This window comes from Lepidochelys kempii, chromosome 8 (assembly GCF_965140265.1).
Source record: "Lepidochelys kempii isolate rLepKem1 chromosome 8, rLepKem1.hap2, whole genome shotgun sequence".
Taxonomy (NCBI): Eukaryota; Metazoa; Chordata; order Testudines; family Cheloniidae; genus Lepidochelys; species Lepidochelys kempii.
This window is the reverse complement of record NC_133263.1, coordinates 69,349,733-69,366,001: the sequence shown is the minus strand read 5'-3', so window position 1 is coordinate 69,366,001 and position 16,269 is coordinate 69,349,733. Positions and strand designations below refer to the sequence as shown.

The 16,269-nt window shown below is 39.8% G+C and overlaps 1 protein-coding gene across 2 annotated transcripts in view; it reads right to left on the bottom strand.

Moving 5' to 3' along the window:
• Positions 1-16,269, bottom strand: part of COL11A1 (collagen type XI alpha 1 chain) — a 233,513-nt gene that overhangs the window by 68,576 nt on the left and 148,668 nt on the right. For both annotated transcript variants that reach the window (XM_073356871.1, XM_073356872.1), the window contains 3 exons: positions 16,118-16,207; positions 15,777-15,830; positions 2,262-2,369 (listed from right to left, as the gene is read on the bottom strand). In XM_073356871.1, coding sequence (XP_073212972.1) covers positions 2,262-2,369; positions 15,777-15,830; positions 16,118-16,207 — 252 coding nt within the window. The remainder of the gene's footprint in view (positions 1-2,261; positions 2,370-15,776; positions 15,831-16,117; positions 16,208-16,269) is intronic.

Genomic DNA, 16,269 nt, shown 5'->3' with positions numbered 1-16,269 from the left:
TGAGGTAATATCTGTTATTGGGCCAACTTCTGTTGGTGAGAGAGACAAGGTTTCACAGAGCTCCTCTTCAGGTCACTGAAGAAGAGGTCTCTCTCTCTCTCTCAAGTTGGCCCCATAAAATATATTACCTCACCCACTTTGTCTCTAAGATCCTGGGCCCAAAATGGTTACAACACTACATCTCACAAACACTGACATATTTATTGATACCATGTACTAACTCCATCCCTTCCGTGATTATAAAAGAATAACAGTGGAGGTCAGTTTAGTATGTAAAAAGAAAAGGAGTACTTGTGGCACCTTAGAGACTAACAAATTTATTTGAGCATAAGCTTCCGTGAGCTACCGTACTCCTTTTCTTTTGTGGATACAGACTAACATGGCTGTTACTCTGAAACCTGTCAGTTTAGTATGTGTGTCCAATCATTCCTTTTCCACAAAACCCATTTCAATGAACGATAATTAATTGTCTTTACATTTTGTGCTAGAACGATTAATCATGTTTAAATGCTGCCCTGAGACAATTATTCACATATAGGGAGATTCTCAGTACTACTACTTTAGCAGACTGGGCATATCCCTTCTGGGTATTTTCCTGGCATGGAGGAATTCCCAGTTGGTGTGTAGCTGGCAGAGAAAGCTTCCACACCACTTTGCCCCCAATCTCCAGCACAAGGAATATATTTGGTGCAAGGAAGGATAAGTTGAAGGCAAGGATGGAGTGTATAATGAACTGTAGCTATCCAGGGCTGACAAATGCTTCCTTGACAACCATTGTTATCTGACACGTTAGAACTGTTCCCAAGCTGCTCTAACCTGCACCAGGGACTTGGCAGAAAATCAGAGAGCCGTAACTGGCTCCTTGACAACCCGACTAGCCAAGTGGAATCTAAATGCAGCAGAGAATCTGGTCCCTAAGTTCCTCAGTGCACTACTGTCCAACAGAACTTGTAAATAACTAAATTATTAATAGTACAAATCAGCAGAAATCACAACCAGCTTCTTCATAATGTAAGCCCTTAACAAGACAATGAAAGCTGACTGTGTATGCATGTAATGTTAAATGGCTAAATTCTGGTCTGAGTTGAAATGGGACGTATTTTGTGCTAAATCAGGACCAGGACCAGGCAAATCTACAAATGTTGAGGTTTAAATATTAAGATACAGATACACAGTTCTGTGAAGCCTGAATTCAGCATGACGTCATTGTTGTAAATAAACTCAGAAGAGTCTATACTCTCACACCAAGTTATTGGCAAATGGGCTCTTCTGAGCAGTTGCTGGCTTTCTCCTTCACCCTGTACTCTCGGGCACAGAGTCCAGACCCTGGGTCTTTTGGGATAACTTACAGGAAAGTTCCTTTCCAGGCTCCAGAGTTGAATCTCAGAGTTCTATGTATGGTACAACCCAAATGGCTGCCAAACTCATCCTGACCTTTTTGGTTTCAGTTTGATATTCAAACTCACCATGTTCCAGTCCTCTAGAATTTTTTCTCCATAAGGCTGGCCAAACTGTAATAGGGACTCATATATGTGAAACTACAGAGCTCAGAACTTTATATCACATGGTAGTTAATATGTGTTTGTGTGAGTAACTCTGATAACAGCTATTTCACATTTTCAAAATGGCTCTTGAGATGTTCAGGTGAAAAAAAGAGGGAGGGGACAGCAAATAATAATAGAAATGATACCAAAAGAGCAACAACAAACAAACAATAATACTAATTCTGGTGATCAGTGTGCTTTCTGTGCCTAAAATAAAAGCAGGCTGAGAGGCTGAAAAAATGAATAGTCAGGCATTCGTTGATGATCACATCAAAGACTAAAAAAGTACCAGAAAGGCACCAACTGGCTGAGAGAGAACATACCGGAAAAGAGGAGTAAATGGTAATGATATTTGATAACAAAGTGAGAAATAAATTTGCACTTCAATATGCAGAAGCAGGATAAAAAAATTGAATCAAAACTACAATTTGAAAAAATATTTTATTAATGGATTCTGCCACCTTTGTACTAATAATGATTCAGCCTCGTTCAACTCGTCCTCCTGGGTATTAGAATGTGCAAAAATATAAATGTTGTTATCCAGTTTAATTTAATTTTCAATTTTCTATATAATAAATATAAAGGAAGTAGGGGAGGTGCGCTGGTCACATATGCAATAGGAAGGTCCTGCAGTGTGAACATCTAAAGTTCTTGAATGAAAATTAATAACTTCTGTACTATAACAGTCTTATGTGCCATCTCCTTGGAATTACTTACAGGAGCACCCTTCTCTCCCGCTGGGCCTGGAGGACCTTGAGGACCTGGACGGCCTGGTAGACCAATGGGACCAGCAGTACCTGCTGATCCACGTTCACCTGGAGAACCCTGGAAGAAAAAAAAATGCTAAGTATGCAGAGAATTCTAATGTAGTCCATTTAAGCTTCTCACCGTTCTTCAGCTTCGAAACATACACCCCCCATCCTTCAATCGGACTTGACGCGGATGGGTATTCTCAAAGCCAATTGCCCACTACTAATGGAATTTCATGGATTCGGATCATACATGGTATTTATATTCTAAAGAATATTTAGATAAGCTTTTGCCATCTACCTGAGTGTGCAATAGTGCCCAGTGGTGCCCATCTGGGCTCAAACATTTGATTGTAATTAATGAGAAATAGCAACCATCATTCTGAAGTATGCAGAGCATCATCTGAGTTAGAAATAGTGGAAGATTGCCTGGCATTTGTCATGGTCACTTTGACTTCATCAACACAAATGCTTTTGTGAGATACTTGTCATATAGTTTAGGAGGCCTACCATTGATTTGAGAGGACTTGCTTTTATTTTGCATAATATTAGATTTGCAATAATTGTTGTAATAACCTCAAGATCCAAGGAGAAATGCCACCAGAAAATATCTTAGCATTAATATTTCCAGGAATAAGGTATAATTAGAATGTATCATAGGTTCATGTCATGCTAGCTTTCTAGGAAAAAAGAATATGGTGACAGAATGTGTCATGCTAATAGGGCTAGGATTAGTGGCAACTGGGACAAAGGTGGAAGCAGAGATGGTGTCCACAGTGCAGGTGGCAATCACTGCATTGTTAATGGCAACAGCAATTATAACTGTAGGGAATAAAGACCACTTCCCACAACTACCCCACCCCAACCCCAAAATGTGACCTCAAAGAGGATACTGGTTCAAACAGTTTGACTTCAGTTGTTGATCAGATATGCATGGGGGGGGGGGGTGGACATCAGTAGGACTTCCCATCAGCATTTTCCCAGTCCTTTTGCTTAGAATTACATTAGTCACTGCTATTTCTGACTACTGGTTGTTTTCATGGCCAAAAAGTTCAGAATGGACATTGAGCCCTTCCACCGTGACACTGTTTAAAAAAAAAAAAAAACCCAAAACAAAAAAAACAACCTCTTACAACAAGTAGAGCAGCAGCACTTATTAACATTGTGTCACAGCTGTTATCCAAACTGTGAAACATGGGTTAGCCTTACTAGTTAGCTTTATAGTTGTATTCAAATAAAATCAAAAAAGTTGAAAAGCAAATGCCCAAACATATTTGAAATGGTCATTGCCAGGAATTGCAGACTCAGTTAAAAACTGCATATTTTTTCTTCCCAAAATGTATAACTCTTGTCTCTAAATGAAGGATTTGTTCTAGGATTTTTTAAATCTCAAAAACTTTTGCCCAATACAAAGGATGTGTATTGCCATTCAGCGAAAGCCCAAGTACGAGATTCAGTGTGTACAAATGTTGAAAGGTTTCATCCTAAAGTCCATACTCAGTTCTTACTCAGGCCAATCTCAGTTTAGTAAAAAGTCCCTTTCACAAGTAGCCCTTACTGCATTCTGCTTGAGTTAGTAGCATTTTGGAACAAACCCTGAGGCTGTAATATGGGTCATAATTTTTTTTAGGAAATTGCTTGGTTTTTGACATAAAGAAACTTATTACCCTGATAAATGAATTCACACTGCATAGTAACATAGGACAGAACCGTGACGGCTAAATATTTCAGGAATTAGCTCACCATTATGAACTAATTTGATGATACATTATGCTGTGCACTGAAGCCAAAGGGCTCTGTGTGGGACAGCAGTCTGCCTGTGTGGAACCCAACTGACTTCAAAGTATTATATGTAGTCCTATTGACTTCAAAGCACTACACAATGAAGGATTGGATGCTGCTATTTTAGATCAACACAAAAGTGGATAAAAGTCTATTACCAAAAAAAAAGTAAAAAAAAATGCCCAGGCAGTCTTGTCAGAAATATATTAATTTTATACGGAAAATAATGATAGCAGAGTTGTTTTTGCTCTATGCTGAAATACCTCACTTCTAAGGGTTTAAAAACATCTGGATCTTTTGTGTATACTCTAACATCTTTTAAGTCTAACCATTCTGAGGCTACTGAAGCATCCGTAAGTTAAAATAATGTTCTTAATGTCCCGGCTGACTCTGCACTTCGCAGCAACACAGGTGTTGTGCAGTGCTTATAGACTTTCAACAACAGGCTGACCTTTCTTTAAATATGTCAGCCAGGCACAGAGCCAAGATTCGTGACCTTTCAGAATCTGAGCAGGACTTGGATCTTTTCTGCTGAATTGAGCTGACAAGACAAAATGTGTTATAAAAACCCGCAGTACTTCACAAACAGAGAGAGCCTGCTCGGATGGACTAATTGGGACAATTCTGATTTTTCTGTCATGTTTATGCTCATTCTAAACGGACAGATGTCAATTAGTCTTGCCCAGGGATGGAAGGGGAGAGGAGAAGAAGCAGAGAGATCTGGGTGTAACTGCCAGTTCCAAAAAGGGAGCAAAAGTGGTGAGGAGCATTCAGAGAATAAAAGGATAACAGGGATTCGCCAACAGCACAATCCCATCCAAATCAATGGAATCCTATATAGCTCATATATTGATGTTGGTAGACAACTGTTCAGAAACTGGTGATATGTAAAGTAATTGATGGTTTCAACCCAAACAGTAATGATTGTAAATCCTTTTCGCCAGCTGGGCTGGTTTCAAACCATGACCCACTGGCAAGATTCTCCATATCCCATTACCAAACCAATGAATTGTCCTGTACCATCAATTTACAAATTCCTGGTGTTATGAGCCAGAAAAACACAGCAGCAAAATTCAGCTGTGACCCCTCTAAAATTTTAGCTTGGCTGGCTGTGAACTAAAGAACTTGCCTTAACACTAAAACATCTATGACACTCCCACTAGAGCTCCTGATAGCACTTTAAAAATATAGGGCCAGATTCTGCACAACGGGTTTGTGGAGAGTTGGGAAGGAACAGCCACACCCTTTGTATCTTCCACACAGAGACTGGCCTGCTTTCTCCTGTGCCACCATAGTATTGAGAGCTTGCAAGGAGTCTGGCCATGGCACCATGCTCACTCCATGCCCAGACATCTGAGCTGGACGGAGAGGCTGGCGTATGCTGCACCTTCTTCAAGGCTGGTACAAGAGTGTGTGGCTGAGAAATTCTGTAAGTACGGAGGAACTCTGGCTTTGCAAATGTGTATTCCTCTTAAGTGCTTCAGGTGCTGTACTTTTCCTCTGTACCCCTTTCAATGTGAACAGTGCACAGGGCTGAATCTAACCAAAGGTAACGGAGCAAAGGAAAATATAAACCCTTCTCTGGAATAGCAGATAGAGTAGATGGCCAGTGGAAAAGGAATATTTCTCACAGAAAATCACAAAAAGGTTCCACAACTGCGGAGCACAGGAACAAGCTGATTCTGTGGACTAACAGCCATGGTAACTATATTGTGTTGGTTAAGGACCTTTTTCAGTGGAATTTATATTAGCTTTAGTTTTTTAACAACAAATACAGCATCTGAACATTTGATCAACTGCAAAAGTTAAAATTATTTTGCTTATTAAAGTTAGGTTCTATTTTGTAAGGAGTAAATAATCTTCCAAACTAAATTATGGGATGTTTAAAACTACATGTTATATAAACTGAAGATCACTAACTCATATTGTGTAGATCTTGATATGATTTTTTTCAATGATCATTTAAAAAAGTTAGTCTGTAGGTAGTTAAAATGTTATTTATACCTTCATTAAAAGAATAGATAAAAAGATTCAGAACATTTTTAAAATTTCTATAATTAATACAAAGCACAGCCTGGGTTAATTGCTCAATACATCTTTTCTAATACTACTATAAGAAATCTGAAGGGAAAAAATCTAATGGGTTTAATTTGAAGCATAAATAGTTCTCTGAAAAATAATCGAATAATTTAATTTCAAAATGTCTATTCATCACACGCTATTTATGTCACTAATAAATCATATCAAGAATACAGCTACAATATTCTGCAACACCATCATGTTGCTTAGTTTCTGTACCTTGCTTGTAGCTTGTTTCCATTTTTAAATTATATTAAATAAGGTCATTATTTTAATATGTAAGAGGAAGGTTTAAAAATAAGAAACAGATCATCATGATATGCAGAAATAAAGTTTTTAAATAGAGTTATGTGGCCTCTAACAAGCCTTAAAAATATATTATAGCCCTTAGGACACTGAGTTCAAGCATATGCATTTATAAAATGACTCCCACACAAGCTCTGATCAGATCCTACCCTGTATCAGCTGCTCCAGATCCCCAAGTACCTCAACTCTTCTTTCAACACCTGAACCTGCCCCGAAAAGCACCCCATTCCCCCCAGAGGTATACTGATCCCTTTTCACCCAGTATCAGCAAGTGTCAGGAGCTGTTCTCTCCCCCACTCTGGAGCCCTGTGAAACATTTTCATTGCTGCTGCTGCTGGACAAGCACCTGATTCTACTTCTTTTCTCTAACTGCCAACTTTGACAAATATCCCAGTACCCACCTCCATCTGCAGAACCCTTCTGATAGGCTGCATTAGAAGTGGCCAGTTCTAACATGCTAACTGCTGAAACCCAATGACAAGAGACCCAACCCAATGATCCTCAGCTGCCAACCCTTTTTGGTACTGCTCTCCTCAGAGACCACATGAAGACCTCATTAGATGGCACCATGTTTTCAGATGTAATTTAGGTAATGGTCTAAAGGCTGAGCATCAAAGCTGAAATTCATGAATTGGTGAAATTCATTCAGTGCAAGGTCCTCCACTCTACTTAAGTCCTGAAGTAGGGTTGGACTGAGGGACCTCAACAGAAGTGGCTCAAAGATGTGCCTGTGCATATGTTATTTGCCCTGGTAAGAGTTAACATTCCAGCCCTGACTAAGGAGAGCGAGAAGCTACAATGAGAAAAACCATATTTATATGAATTCATTGGCCCTAACACCCACACAACTTGTGCAGAGGGGCTGTGGGTTCTATTCCAGCTGATAAACTTGAATGGCAGATGTAGGAAGATGTACAGTAACCCTGCACTCTGGCCTCGGTTGGGAGTGGTAAAATTCACTTCTCCAACCACTCTACCCACAGTCTCAGAGCTTGGCTCAGAGTAGGTGAAATTAATTTCATCTGCCGCGACTACCTCATAATGAAGAAAATGGTTTCAGAACCTGGGGCTAAGATTTTTAAAAACAGGAGTCTGAAGTGAGACTCTTAAATCCTTATTTTGACACCTTCAGAAGGTATGGTGAGCAACTAACAGCTGCCAATGAACAGCATAGGAGCTTAGCTTCGCTCCTCAAGTCTAGCCATTGTAAATACAATTGAATGGAACTCTCATGTTCTGTGGTTCGTGGTGTCTAGTAATAGGATATAGAATAACAGAAGCTAACTATTGTGACTAGGAGTTCTCTTTCTCTCTGTGGTTTTTTTTTTCATTCTAAATATTAAACTGAGGTCTTGTAGAACTCCCTGCATTGTGAAGCCTGTGCCTCACTTAAAACTCATACAGGGAAGATAAATAAGTTGCTTGCTGAAATTTGTCAATGAAAAAAATTTTGAGTGGGAATGTGGACTTAGAATCATAGAATCATAGAATCATAGAATAACAGGGTTGGAAGGGACCCCAGAAGGTCATCTAGTCCAACCCCCTGCTCGAAGCAGGACCAATTCCCAGTTAAATCATCCCAGCCAGGGCTTTGTCAAGCCTGACCTTAAAAACCTCTAAGGAAGGAGATTCTATCACCTCCCTAGGTAACGCATTCCAGTGTTTCACCACCCTCTTAGTGAAAAAGTTTTTCCTAATATCCAATCTAAACCCCCCCCCCACTGCAACTTGAGACCATTACTCCTCGTTCTGTCATCTGCTACCATTGAGAACAGTCTAGAGCCATCCTCTTTGGAACCCCCTTTCAGGTAGTTGAAAGCAGCTATCAAATCCCCCCTCATTCTTCTCTTCTGCAGGCTAAACAATCCCAGCTCCCTCAGCCTCTCCTCATAACTCATGTGTTCCAGACCCCTAATCATTTTTGTTGCCCTTCGCTGGACTCTCTCCAATTTTTCCAGATCCTTCTTGTAGTGTGGGGCCCAAAACTGGACACAGTACTCCAGATGAGGCCTCACCAATGTCGAATAGAGGGGAACGATCACGTCCCTCGATCTGCTCGCTATGCCCCTACTTATACATCCCAAAATGCCATTGGCCTTCTTGGCAACAAGGGCACACTGCTGACTCATATCCAGCTTCTCGTCCACTGTCACCCCTAGGTCCTTTTCCGCAGAACTGCTGCCTAGCCATTCGGTCCCTAGTCTGTACCTGTGCATTGGGTTCTTCCGTCCTAAGTGCAGGACTCTGCACTTATCCTTATTGAACCTCATCAGATTTCTTTTGGCCCAATCCTCCAATTTGTCTAGGTCCTTCTGTATCCTATCCCTCCCCTCCAGCGTATCTACCACTCCCCCCAGTTTAGTATCATCCGCAAATTTGCTGAGAGTGCAATCCACACCATCCTCCAGATCATTTATGAAGATATTGAACAAAACCGGCCTCAGGACCGACCCTTGGGGCACTCCACTTGATACCAGCTGCCAACTAGACATGGAGCCATTGATCACTACCCGTTGAGCCCGAGTAACCCTTACTTACTGGAGACTGAAAAGTTATAGAGCTTTCCTCTGCTTCTAAATTGCTATATCTACACACTTCTACAGCATCTTTATACAGCATTTTTTAAATAATTTAGATCTTTCACTTGAGGACTGCTGAAGATCTTTTTGCTACAACAGCATCTCTCCTTAGCTTCTCAGCTTGGCACTTGTGCAGTGGTCTATAACACTTTAAAGCAAATGCTATTCTCCCATCCCTCATCTAATGAGACTGGAAGTGGCATGGTACATCCTATAATGAATAAGTTATGGCAACTGTACCAGGAGGATGCCTTGATACTCTGGATATGCCTCATCTTTTCAATATTCTAATAATTGAGATCGACTGAGCCTTGTTAGCTCTTGGACTGGTATCCTGTGATTCCGCATTGTTTTCTTCTCTGTCGGCCCAATTCTGTTACTCTTATCCATGCTGAACAGCATTCTCTCCAGGAGCAAACCTACTGATTTCTCTGGCACTACTCTCACAATAAGGTCTATATGGAGAAGGGTGGCAGAACAGGGTACTGTGATCATAGAATCATAGAATATCAGGGTTGGAAGGGACCTCAGGAGGTCATCTAGTCCAACCCCCTGCTCAAAGCAGGACCAATCCCCAACTAAATCATCTCAGCCAGGGCTTTGTTAAGTCTGACCTTAAAAACCTCAAAGGAAGGAGATTCCACCACCTCCCTAGGTAATGCATTCCAGTGCTTCACCACCCTCTGAGTGAAAAAGTTTTTCCTAATATCCAACCTAAACCTCCCCCACTGCAACTTGAGACCATTGCTCCTTGTCCTGTCATCTGCTACCACTGATGGCAGTGGCTGCTCCAAATCTTTTTACATATTGTCTTTAAGAAGATTTTATTTTGCAAGATTGTTCAGCCAGTATTTGTACAGGGACATACACATGTGTATCCTGCCAGGTGAATAAATGATGGTTCTTTCCATGGTTAACCTGGCAACCTAAATGTGATTCCTATTGCTATTATTTTGATTCCTGAGGCTTCAGTGAATATAAGAATAAAAATTCGCTAGCCTGCAGCCATACCACTATGTCTGTGATCTTGTCAGATATCATAATCTAAACACATTTAGGTCTGCTCAATTCTAGACTGTGGGGAAAAAAAAAAAGAATTTTTTTTTTACGAACCAGATGGCAGCCACTGTGCTTGTATCTATCGAACCTGTTCATGGAATTCTGGTAGCTCTTCTACCCTGCCCACCCCACAGCCATCTTTTACAGTTATTTTGCACACATTTTCTTTACTATCTTACTGGATTTTCATTTCACAACAGTTAGGAATGTCAGTGTATGGATTCTGCCCATAAGCAGGGGTAGGTGCCCTAAAGATATTGACTTTGTTTCCTCCTCTCACTTTTCTGGGGAAGAAGCTGAGATTATTCCACTATAGCCTCAGGCAAGAGATGAGTGCCTGAGAGGTAAAAGAACAGGAGTACTTGTGGCATCTTAGAGACTAACAAATTTACTAGAGCATAAGCTTTCATGGGCTACAGCCCACTTCATCAGATGCATAGAATGGAACATATAGTAAGAAGATATATATATATATATATATATATATACACACACAGAGAAATAAGTTGGAAGTTGCCATATAAACTGTGAGAGGCTAATTAATTAAGATGAGCTATTATCAGCAGGAGAAAAAAACTTTTGTAGTGATAATCAAGATGGCCCATTTAGAGTTGAAGTAAGAATCTGCTTTTGCAGCCTTGATATTATATAGATGGACACATATGCACATGCCTAAATGCTTTTCTGAATTGGGCCTAAGTCCATCTCTAATCAGCAAAGCACTCAAATTCTTGTGGTAACGTTAAGGAAACATTTAAATCCTGATGAAGTCAAATCCTACCTAAATCAATTGGGACTTAAGCAGATGAGTAGAAAGGGGACAGATTGCTGAATCAGGGCTATAGAGAGTATAATACTATTGCACATGTGTGGATATGTAATGGAAGGATACAACGGGGCAGAAGGGCAGTTGCTCTAAGAACGTAAGCTCTGAATTTCTTGACTCTTGTGTAGTCAATTTACCATGATACTAACATTATTTCTGCATAGAATATGAGATGGGTGTGACTAATGTGATCCTATGTATGGTTTGGTTTTTGCAAAATATAAAAGTTAAAAGTTGTGTAGATCAGATTAGATTATTGTAATGGTCTCTTCTCCTCCTCCAGTTCTCTGTGCTTTCTCCAATTCTCCCTTCTTCACCTTTTCCACTCTTCCTTTCTCTTCTTTCATTCTGCTGCTTTATGTAATAGTCTCATTATCCTACCAAGCACACTTTTCTTCATTTTAATCCCCTTTGAAACCCATCTCCTTGAGCCCTCTCCTCCTTTCATTTGATCATGAATCATTCTTTTACCTTTTCCTCTATTGAATGGGTGTCTGAGGTTTTGTCTCGTATTTATCTTATGCACTGTAAGATCACTAATGAATGTGCCTTTATCTGTTTCTTTTTGTGAAGTGCCATGCAATATAAAGTACTTGTATACATATTTTGTCATAGTAACAATACTTTTTTCTTAATTAGCACATTTATTTAAAGTGAGCACCCTCATGACTGAAATTATTATCAGATAGAGGCAGATAGCACCAACTCTGGCAACATAACTAACTGGGTAGCCTATATCTGGCTGGTTCAGTATGTGACCTGGACATCCAATACCCAAATGACCTAATGAGGAATGACTGCCTGAGTTTCCAAAGAGCTTTCTCTCATCAGCATTCAGTATGCCTTGCAGCAGCCTGAAAGAGGGAGGAGGAACACCACCAAATAGAAGATAAAGAGAGCAGATTGAACAGTGGGGAAAAAAGAAGAAAACATCTTGCTATGGAGTATCCGTGCATCTTTCTCTTTTGTCCAGCTTACCATAAGCACAGCAATTAGCATGTAGTGTATTCTGAAATGGTCATTCACTGTGGAGTACTTGCAGCTGTACATACCTGCCAAACAGAGTTTATGATTCTGTATTTTCTAGCTATTTGGGAACAGACAGTGTTGGCAGGTGTGGCAAAGACCTCCACAGGGACTAATCCTCTTCCTATGTTCTATGGTGAGCGGGTATTCCACTTTTACTAATCCTCTCTGGAAAATGACTGACTGTGTGTTTAGCCCCTACTGCCTAAAATAGGTAGGGAATTATTTTAGGGCCATGTAATGCCAATGATCTGCCCCTGCAACTCCCACAGACAGCAGAGAGTTAAAGCTCTACGTCTCATTGTGGCCCTGAGATAAATACATGTGGCACCATGGTATCAGGTGCATCCTTACATCTTCTAACTACCAGCCAATTCCAAAATTCATAATTCATAATTACAGAGATACAAAATGAGTCTAATAAAGTTTAGGTCTTTCTCTGAGATTTGGTATATCTGTGGGTGGAGTTTGATTCTATTAGTGCTTCAGGTAGTCTCTGCCTTCCAGGCCAGGGATTACCCATCTGAAGGTCCGAGAAAGTAACTGAACCTTTGGCAAAGACTTCCTCCATATTCACCACTTCTATTACCTGCCTAGAACCTCCATTACATCATAATGTCTCTAGCAGCCATTTCAGATTGCTCAGATTATGATTGAAAATTTGGTAGTCAAAACTTTGAATTCTTTAAATAGTCTACCTACAAGGACTGAGTATATATTAGAAAAGGGTGAAATATTTGTAGTGAAATTAAATGGTGTGAATATAACCAGGAATTTAAATATTACTTATTGTGAGCAAGAGTTTTGTTTTACAGGGTGAATAGTGAGGTTCCTACTTTGGGGCTTTTTTGTTTCAGTTCCTTGAGGAATGTGCTTATAGAGCATGGTGGGAAGGAAAGAAGGAACTGAACATATCAAAAGCAAGCTAAAAATTAAAGTACTATCACACTACTTCTTAATGACATTCTAGCGGAAAGAATTAGTGCACAAAAATGTTACTGCAGCTCTTTCCCAAACCTAGGGATATCCCCAAACCAAAAGTTTTCAATTAGGAGTTCTTTATATGTTCTGTTTCTAAGCATTAAAACAAATATAAATTGTAGGAATATACATGAACTTTATTGTCAAAACATATTTACTTTCAGTTCCTCTATTACTTTTTCCCTTGCAGGAAGGGTTTGTGTCAATTTACTTTTCCACCTGGGCTCACCAAAGGAGAGAGAATTGCAATAAGCAGATAGTTGTCAAGACCTGCATGCTGCACATTTGAGCATAAGTGTACCAGCTTTTTGCATCTATAGAGTGCTCTTGCATAAAAATGACAGCAGAAAATTTGGTTATTAAAAAAGTCTGTATTCTATTTTTAATACCTTTCGTTTCAAAATTCCCAGGAACTACAGTGCAAGATGTGATGGAGAGATCAATAGCAGAAAGTAAAAGCCTAAACATAAAACAAACACTTGGGGATACAAAAAACTCTTGACCTTAGACTGGTCTTACAAAATTCTACAGGCCCTCATCTTTCTGATGAATGAGTAAAATGTCATTACAGTCAGAGAAAGGCAGGTAAATCTACTTTATGCCTAAATTTGTAATAAGTCTAATTGAAAAAAAAATCTTTATGGTAAATACCTAGGTCATAGTTAGATATAAACATGGTTTTAGAAAATGATTTTACACTGGTTTACATATTAGCCAGTCAAACCATATTTAGCACCAGATTCACTGTGTGTAGGCAGAGTTCTACAAGTTTCAAAGCCCAGTGTAAACAAGGTCATAATGTCAATTGTTGCTTTCAGTGATACAACAGTTTAATACTCATTAAGTAATTTTACTGTGCATCCCTGTTTTACAACAAACAACTATGAAATGATATTTATGTGTTACTCCTCCATTCCTCGCACAATCCAAATTTCCATGGATTTCAGTGGACAATTTGGAGATACAAGGAAAGCATGACTGGGTTCTGAAATTGGAATTCCATTTATATTGTTTACTGGCATTTTAATACATTCATCATCATTGTTCTCTGAACTTTTTTTAGGGTCTGTCACAGGACAGCTGCCCTTTATGGGAAGTTTGGGCCCAGTTTGCCTATGACTGCCTTATGAAGGTCCCAGGTGGCTGATTAGTAAACAAGCACCTGTAGCTAATGAAGGTTACCCAAGTTCAGTTACAGGGGAACTCCAAAGGGATACAGGAAGTGCCTGTGGAGAGGAGTTGACAGGACAGGCCTAAACAGGGATCCTGGAAGGTGATCTCTCTGGGGAACCCATGAGAATGGGGAGCCTGTAAGAAATGATCCTAGAGAGCGGAGACTCCTAGATGCAAGGCTGTAGCCAGTAGGTGTCCAAGAGGGCCTTGTTCTCAGCCACGGTTGAGGCTAGAGGCCTGTCCTGACATGGATCACTCACTGCCTCTGAAGAAGAGTCACAGTAGATGGACCTCCCCAGACCTGTGAATCCAGAGAAAGATCTTACTCTGGTAGGGGCAAGAGGCCTAATATCAGCGGTAGGGACTGAAACCAAGAAAACACCAGGGAAGAGGTAAGAACTGGGATCAAGGGTGGGAGGGTCAGCTGGACTAAGAATGACTTAATCCCCCAGTTGAAATGATGAGGTGAAAGCTCTGTTTATGTTCTATGCTAGGGGTTTTTTTTCTGTTGATAAATGATACCCTCCACAAGGAAGTGTCCTTTAGCATCTAATGGGTTGTTTGGACTTGTTGATAACTTGGGAGAGGAAAAAATCAGGTAAGGGCTCACCAATAACACTGCTCCAGCCTGCATTGGGGTGTGCTGGGTCAGCCTCGCATGACTGGTATTTCTACATTTTGTTTCTCTGCAAATTTAAGCTTTCACTGAAGAAAAGTAAATTTCTTCAATGAAAGGTCAGTTTCTTGGATGTGACAGCATTAATGCCTTTGTATATCTGGCTATTTAACACCTATGGTACTTATTTTAAATAATTTCTTCACAACAGAGATTAAAATGTGATGCATTCCTTAAAGCCTGTGATGTAAATTTAACTATCTGCTGAGTTCTGCAGACTGAGTGAAAAATCTCAACGGAATCTGCCAAAATAGTGTGCAGATGTTTCTTATTTCAGACAGTAACAAAAAATTGTACAATAGTTAAATGAGAGAAATAAATACACAGTAGGGGACGTATCCTTACAGTGTAGAAATGCCAGAAAACATGGGGTGCACGGAGGAGTTATCATTTACTAGTCTTTGCGGACTGCGATTTTCTCACAGTCTTATTTAACACTAAAAAAGAAAAATTGTACTTAACTTGTTAAGGTGAATGGAAATTCACACCTATCTTGGTATTATTGTTTAAGTGGTCAGACTGAAAAATCAGCATGACAGTAGTGAATATGATTCACAACAATGGCTTAAAACCTTTTAACAGCAAATTTAGATTCTGAATAGCACAGCAAAATCCATTAAAGTTATAGGGGTCAAACCTGTGGTGCACAGGAGTTACAGAAAGGGAATGTAACATCAGCCAGACTGGCCATTACATCACAGTTTGTGGCTTTTCCTTGGTAAGGATTTCTTTTTATGGCTGTTAATAACGAGTCTAGCTGGGCAATGCTAAGGAGCAAGTCAATTTTATACCTACTGATAGCAGCAGATTTCAGATATTTCGATACCTGTACATTCCTTATATATTTAGACTCATTTGTAGAAAATAACTATTGATTGATGTGAATGACAGAGCTTCCTTACTGTTTTACAATCTGTGTTGATGAAAACAAAACAGCATCTGAAGACTCAGAAAGGAGGTTATTTGTATTTCTCTAACACTGGTATGGTTACTTACAACTGGGCCAGGTGGGCCTTGTGGGCCTTCTCCTCCTTTCAGACCAGCTGGACCCTGAAAAAGGATAGAAGCATGTTGTTCCATTTGAAAAATTAAACAGTTTTTTTTTTATTTTGCAACATATTTAATATGAAGGATTTAAAAAGCAAGAAGACACTGCAGAATGAATTACCACCACTGAATGGATAGCCATTGGAATATAACCCATTTGGTGTTTTCCTATTACATTCATTTTCCAACACCGGGGAAAACTTCCTGTAATAAAAGCTTAATTCATTGTTCTCCAGGATACTATATAAACACTGTACCCACAGTTATCTATGATGGTGTTTATACTGTACCTGAGCTCCTGGAAGGCCTCTTTCTCCTGGGAACCCACGAAGACCTGGTGGTCCATCTTTTCCAGAGATACCTTGAGGGCCTGGGTCACCCTGTGAAAATGCAGAGGTTTCAAAAACTGCAAACATTAGTTACTAATTAGTAATGCTATGAT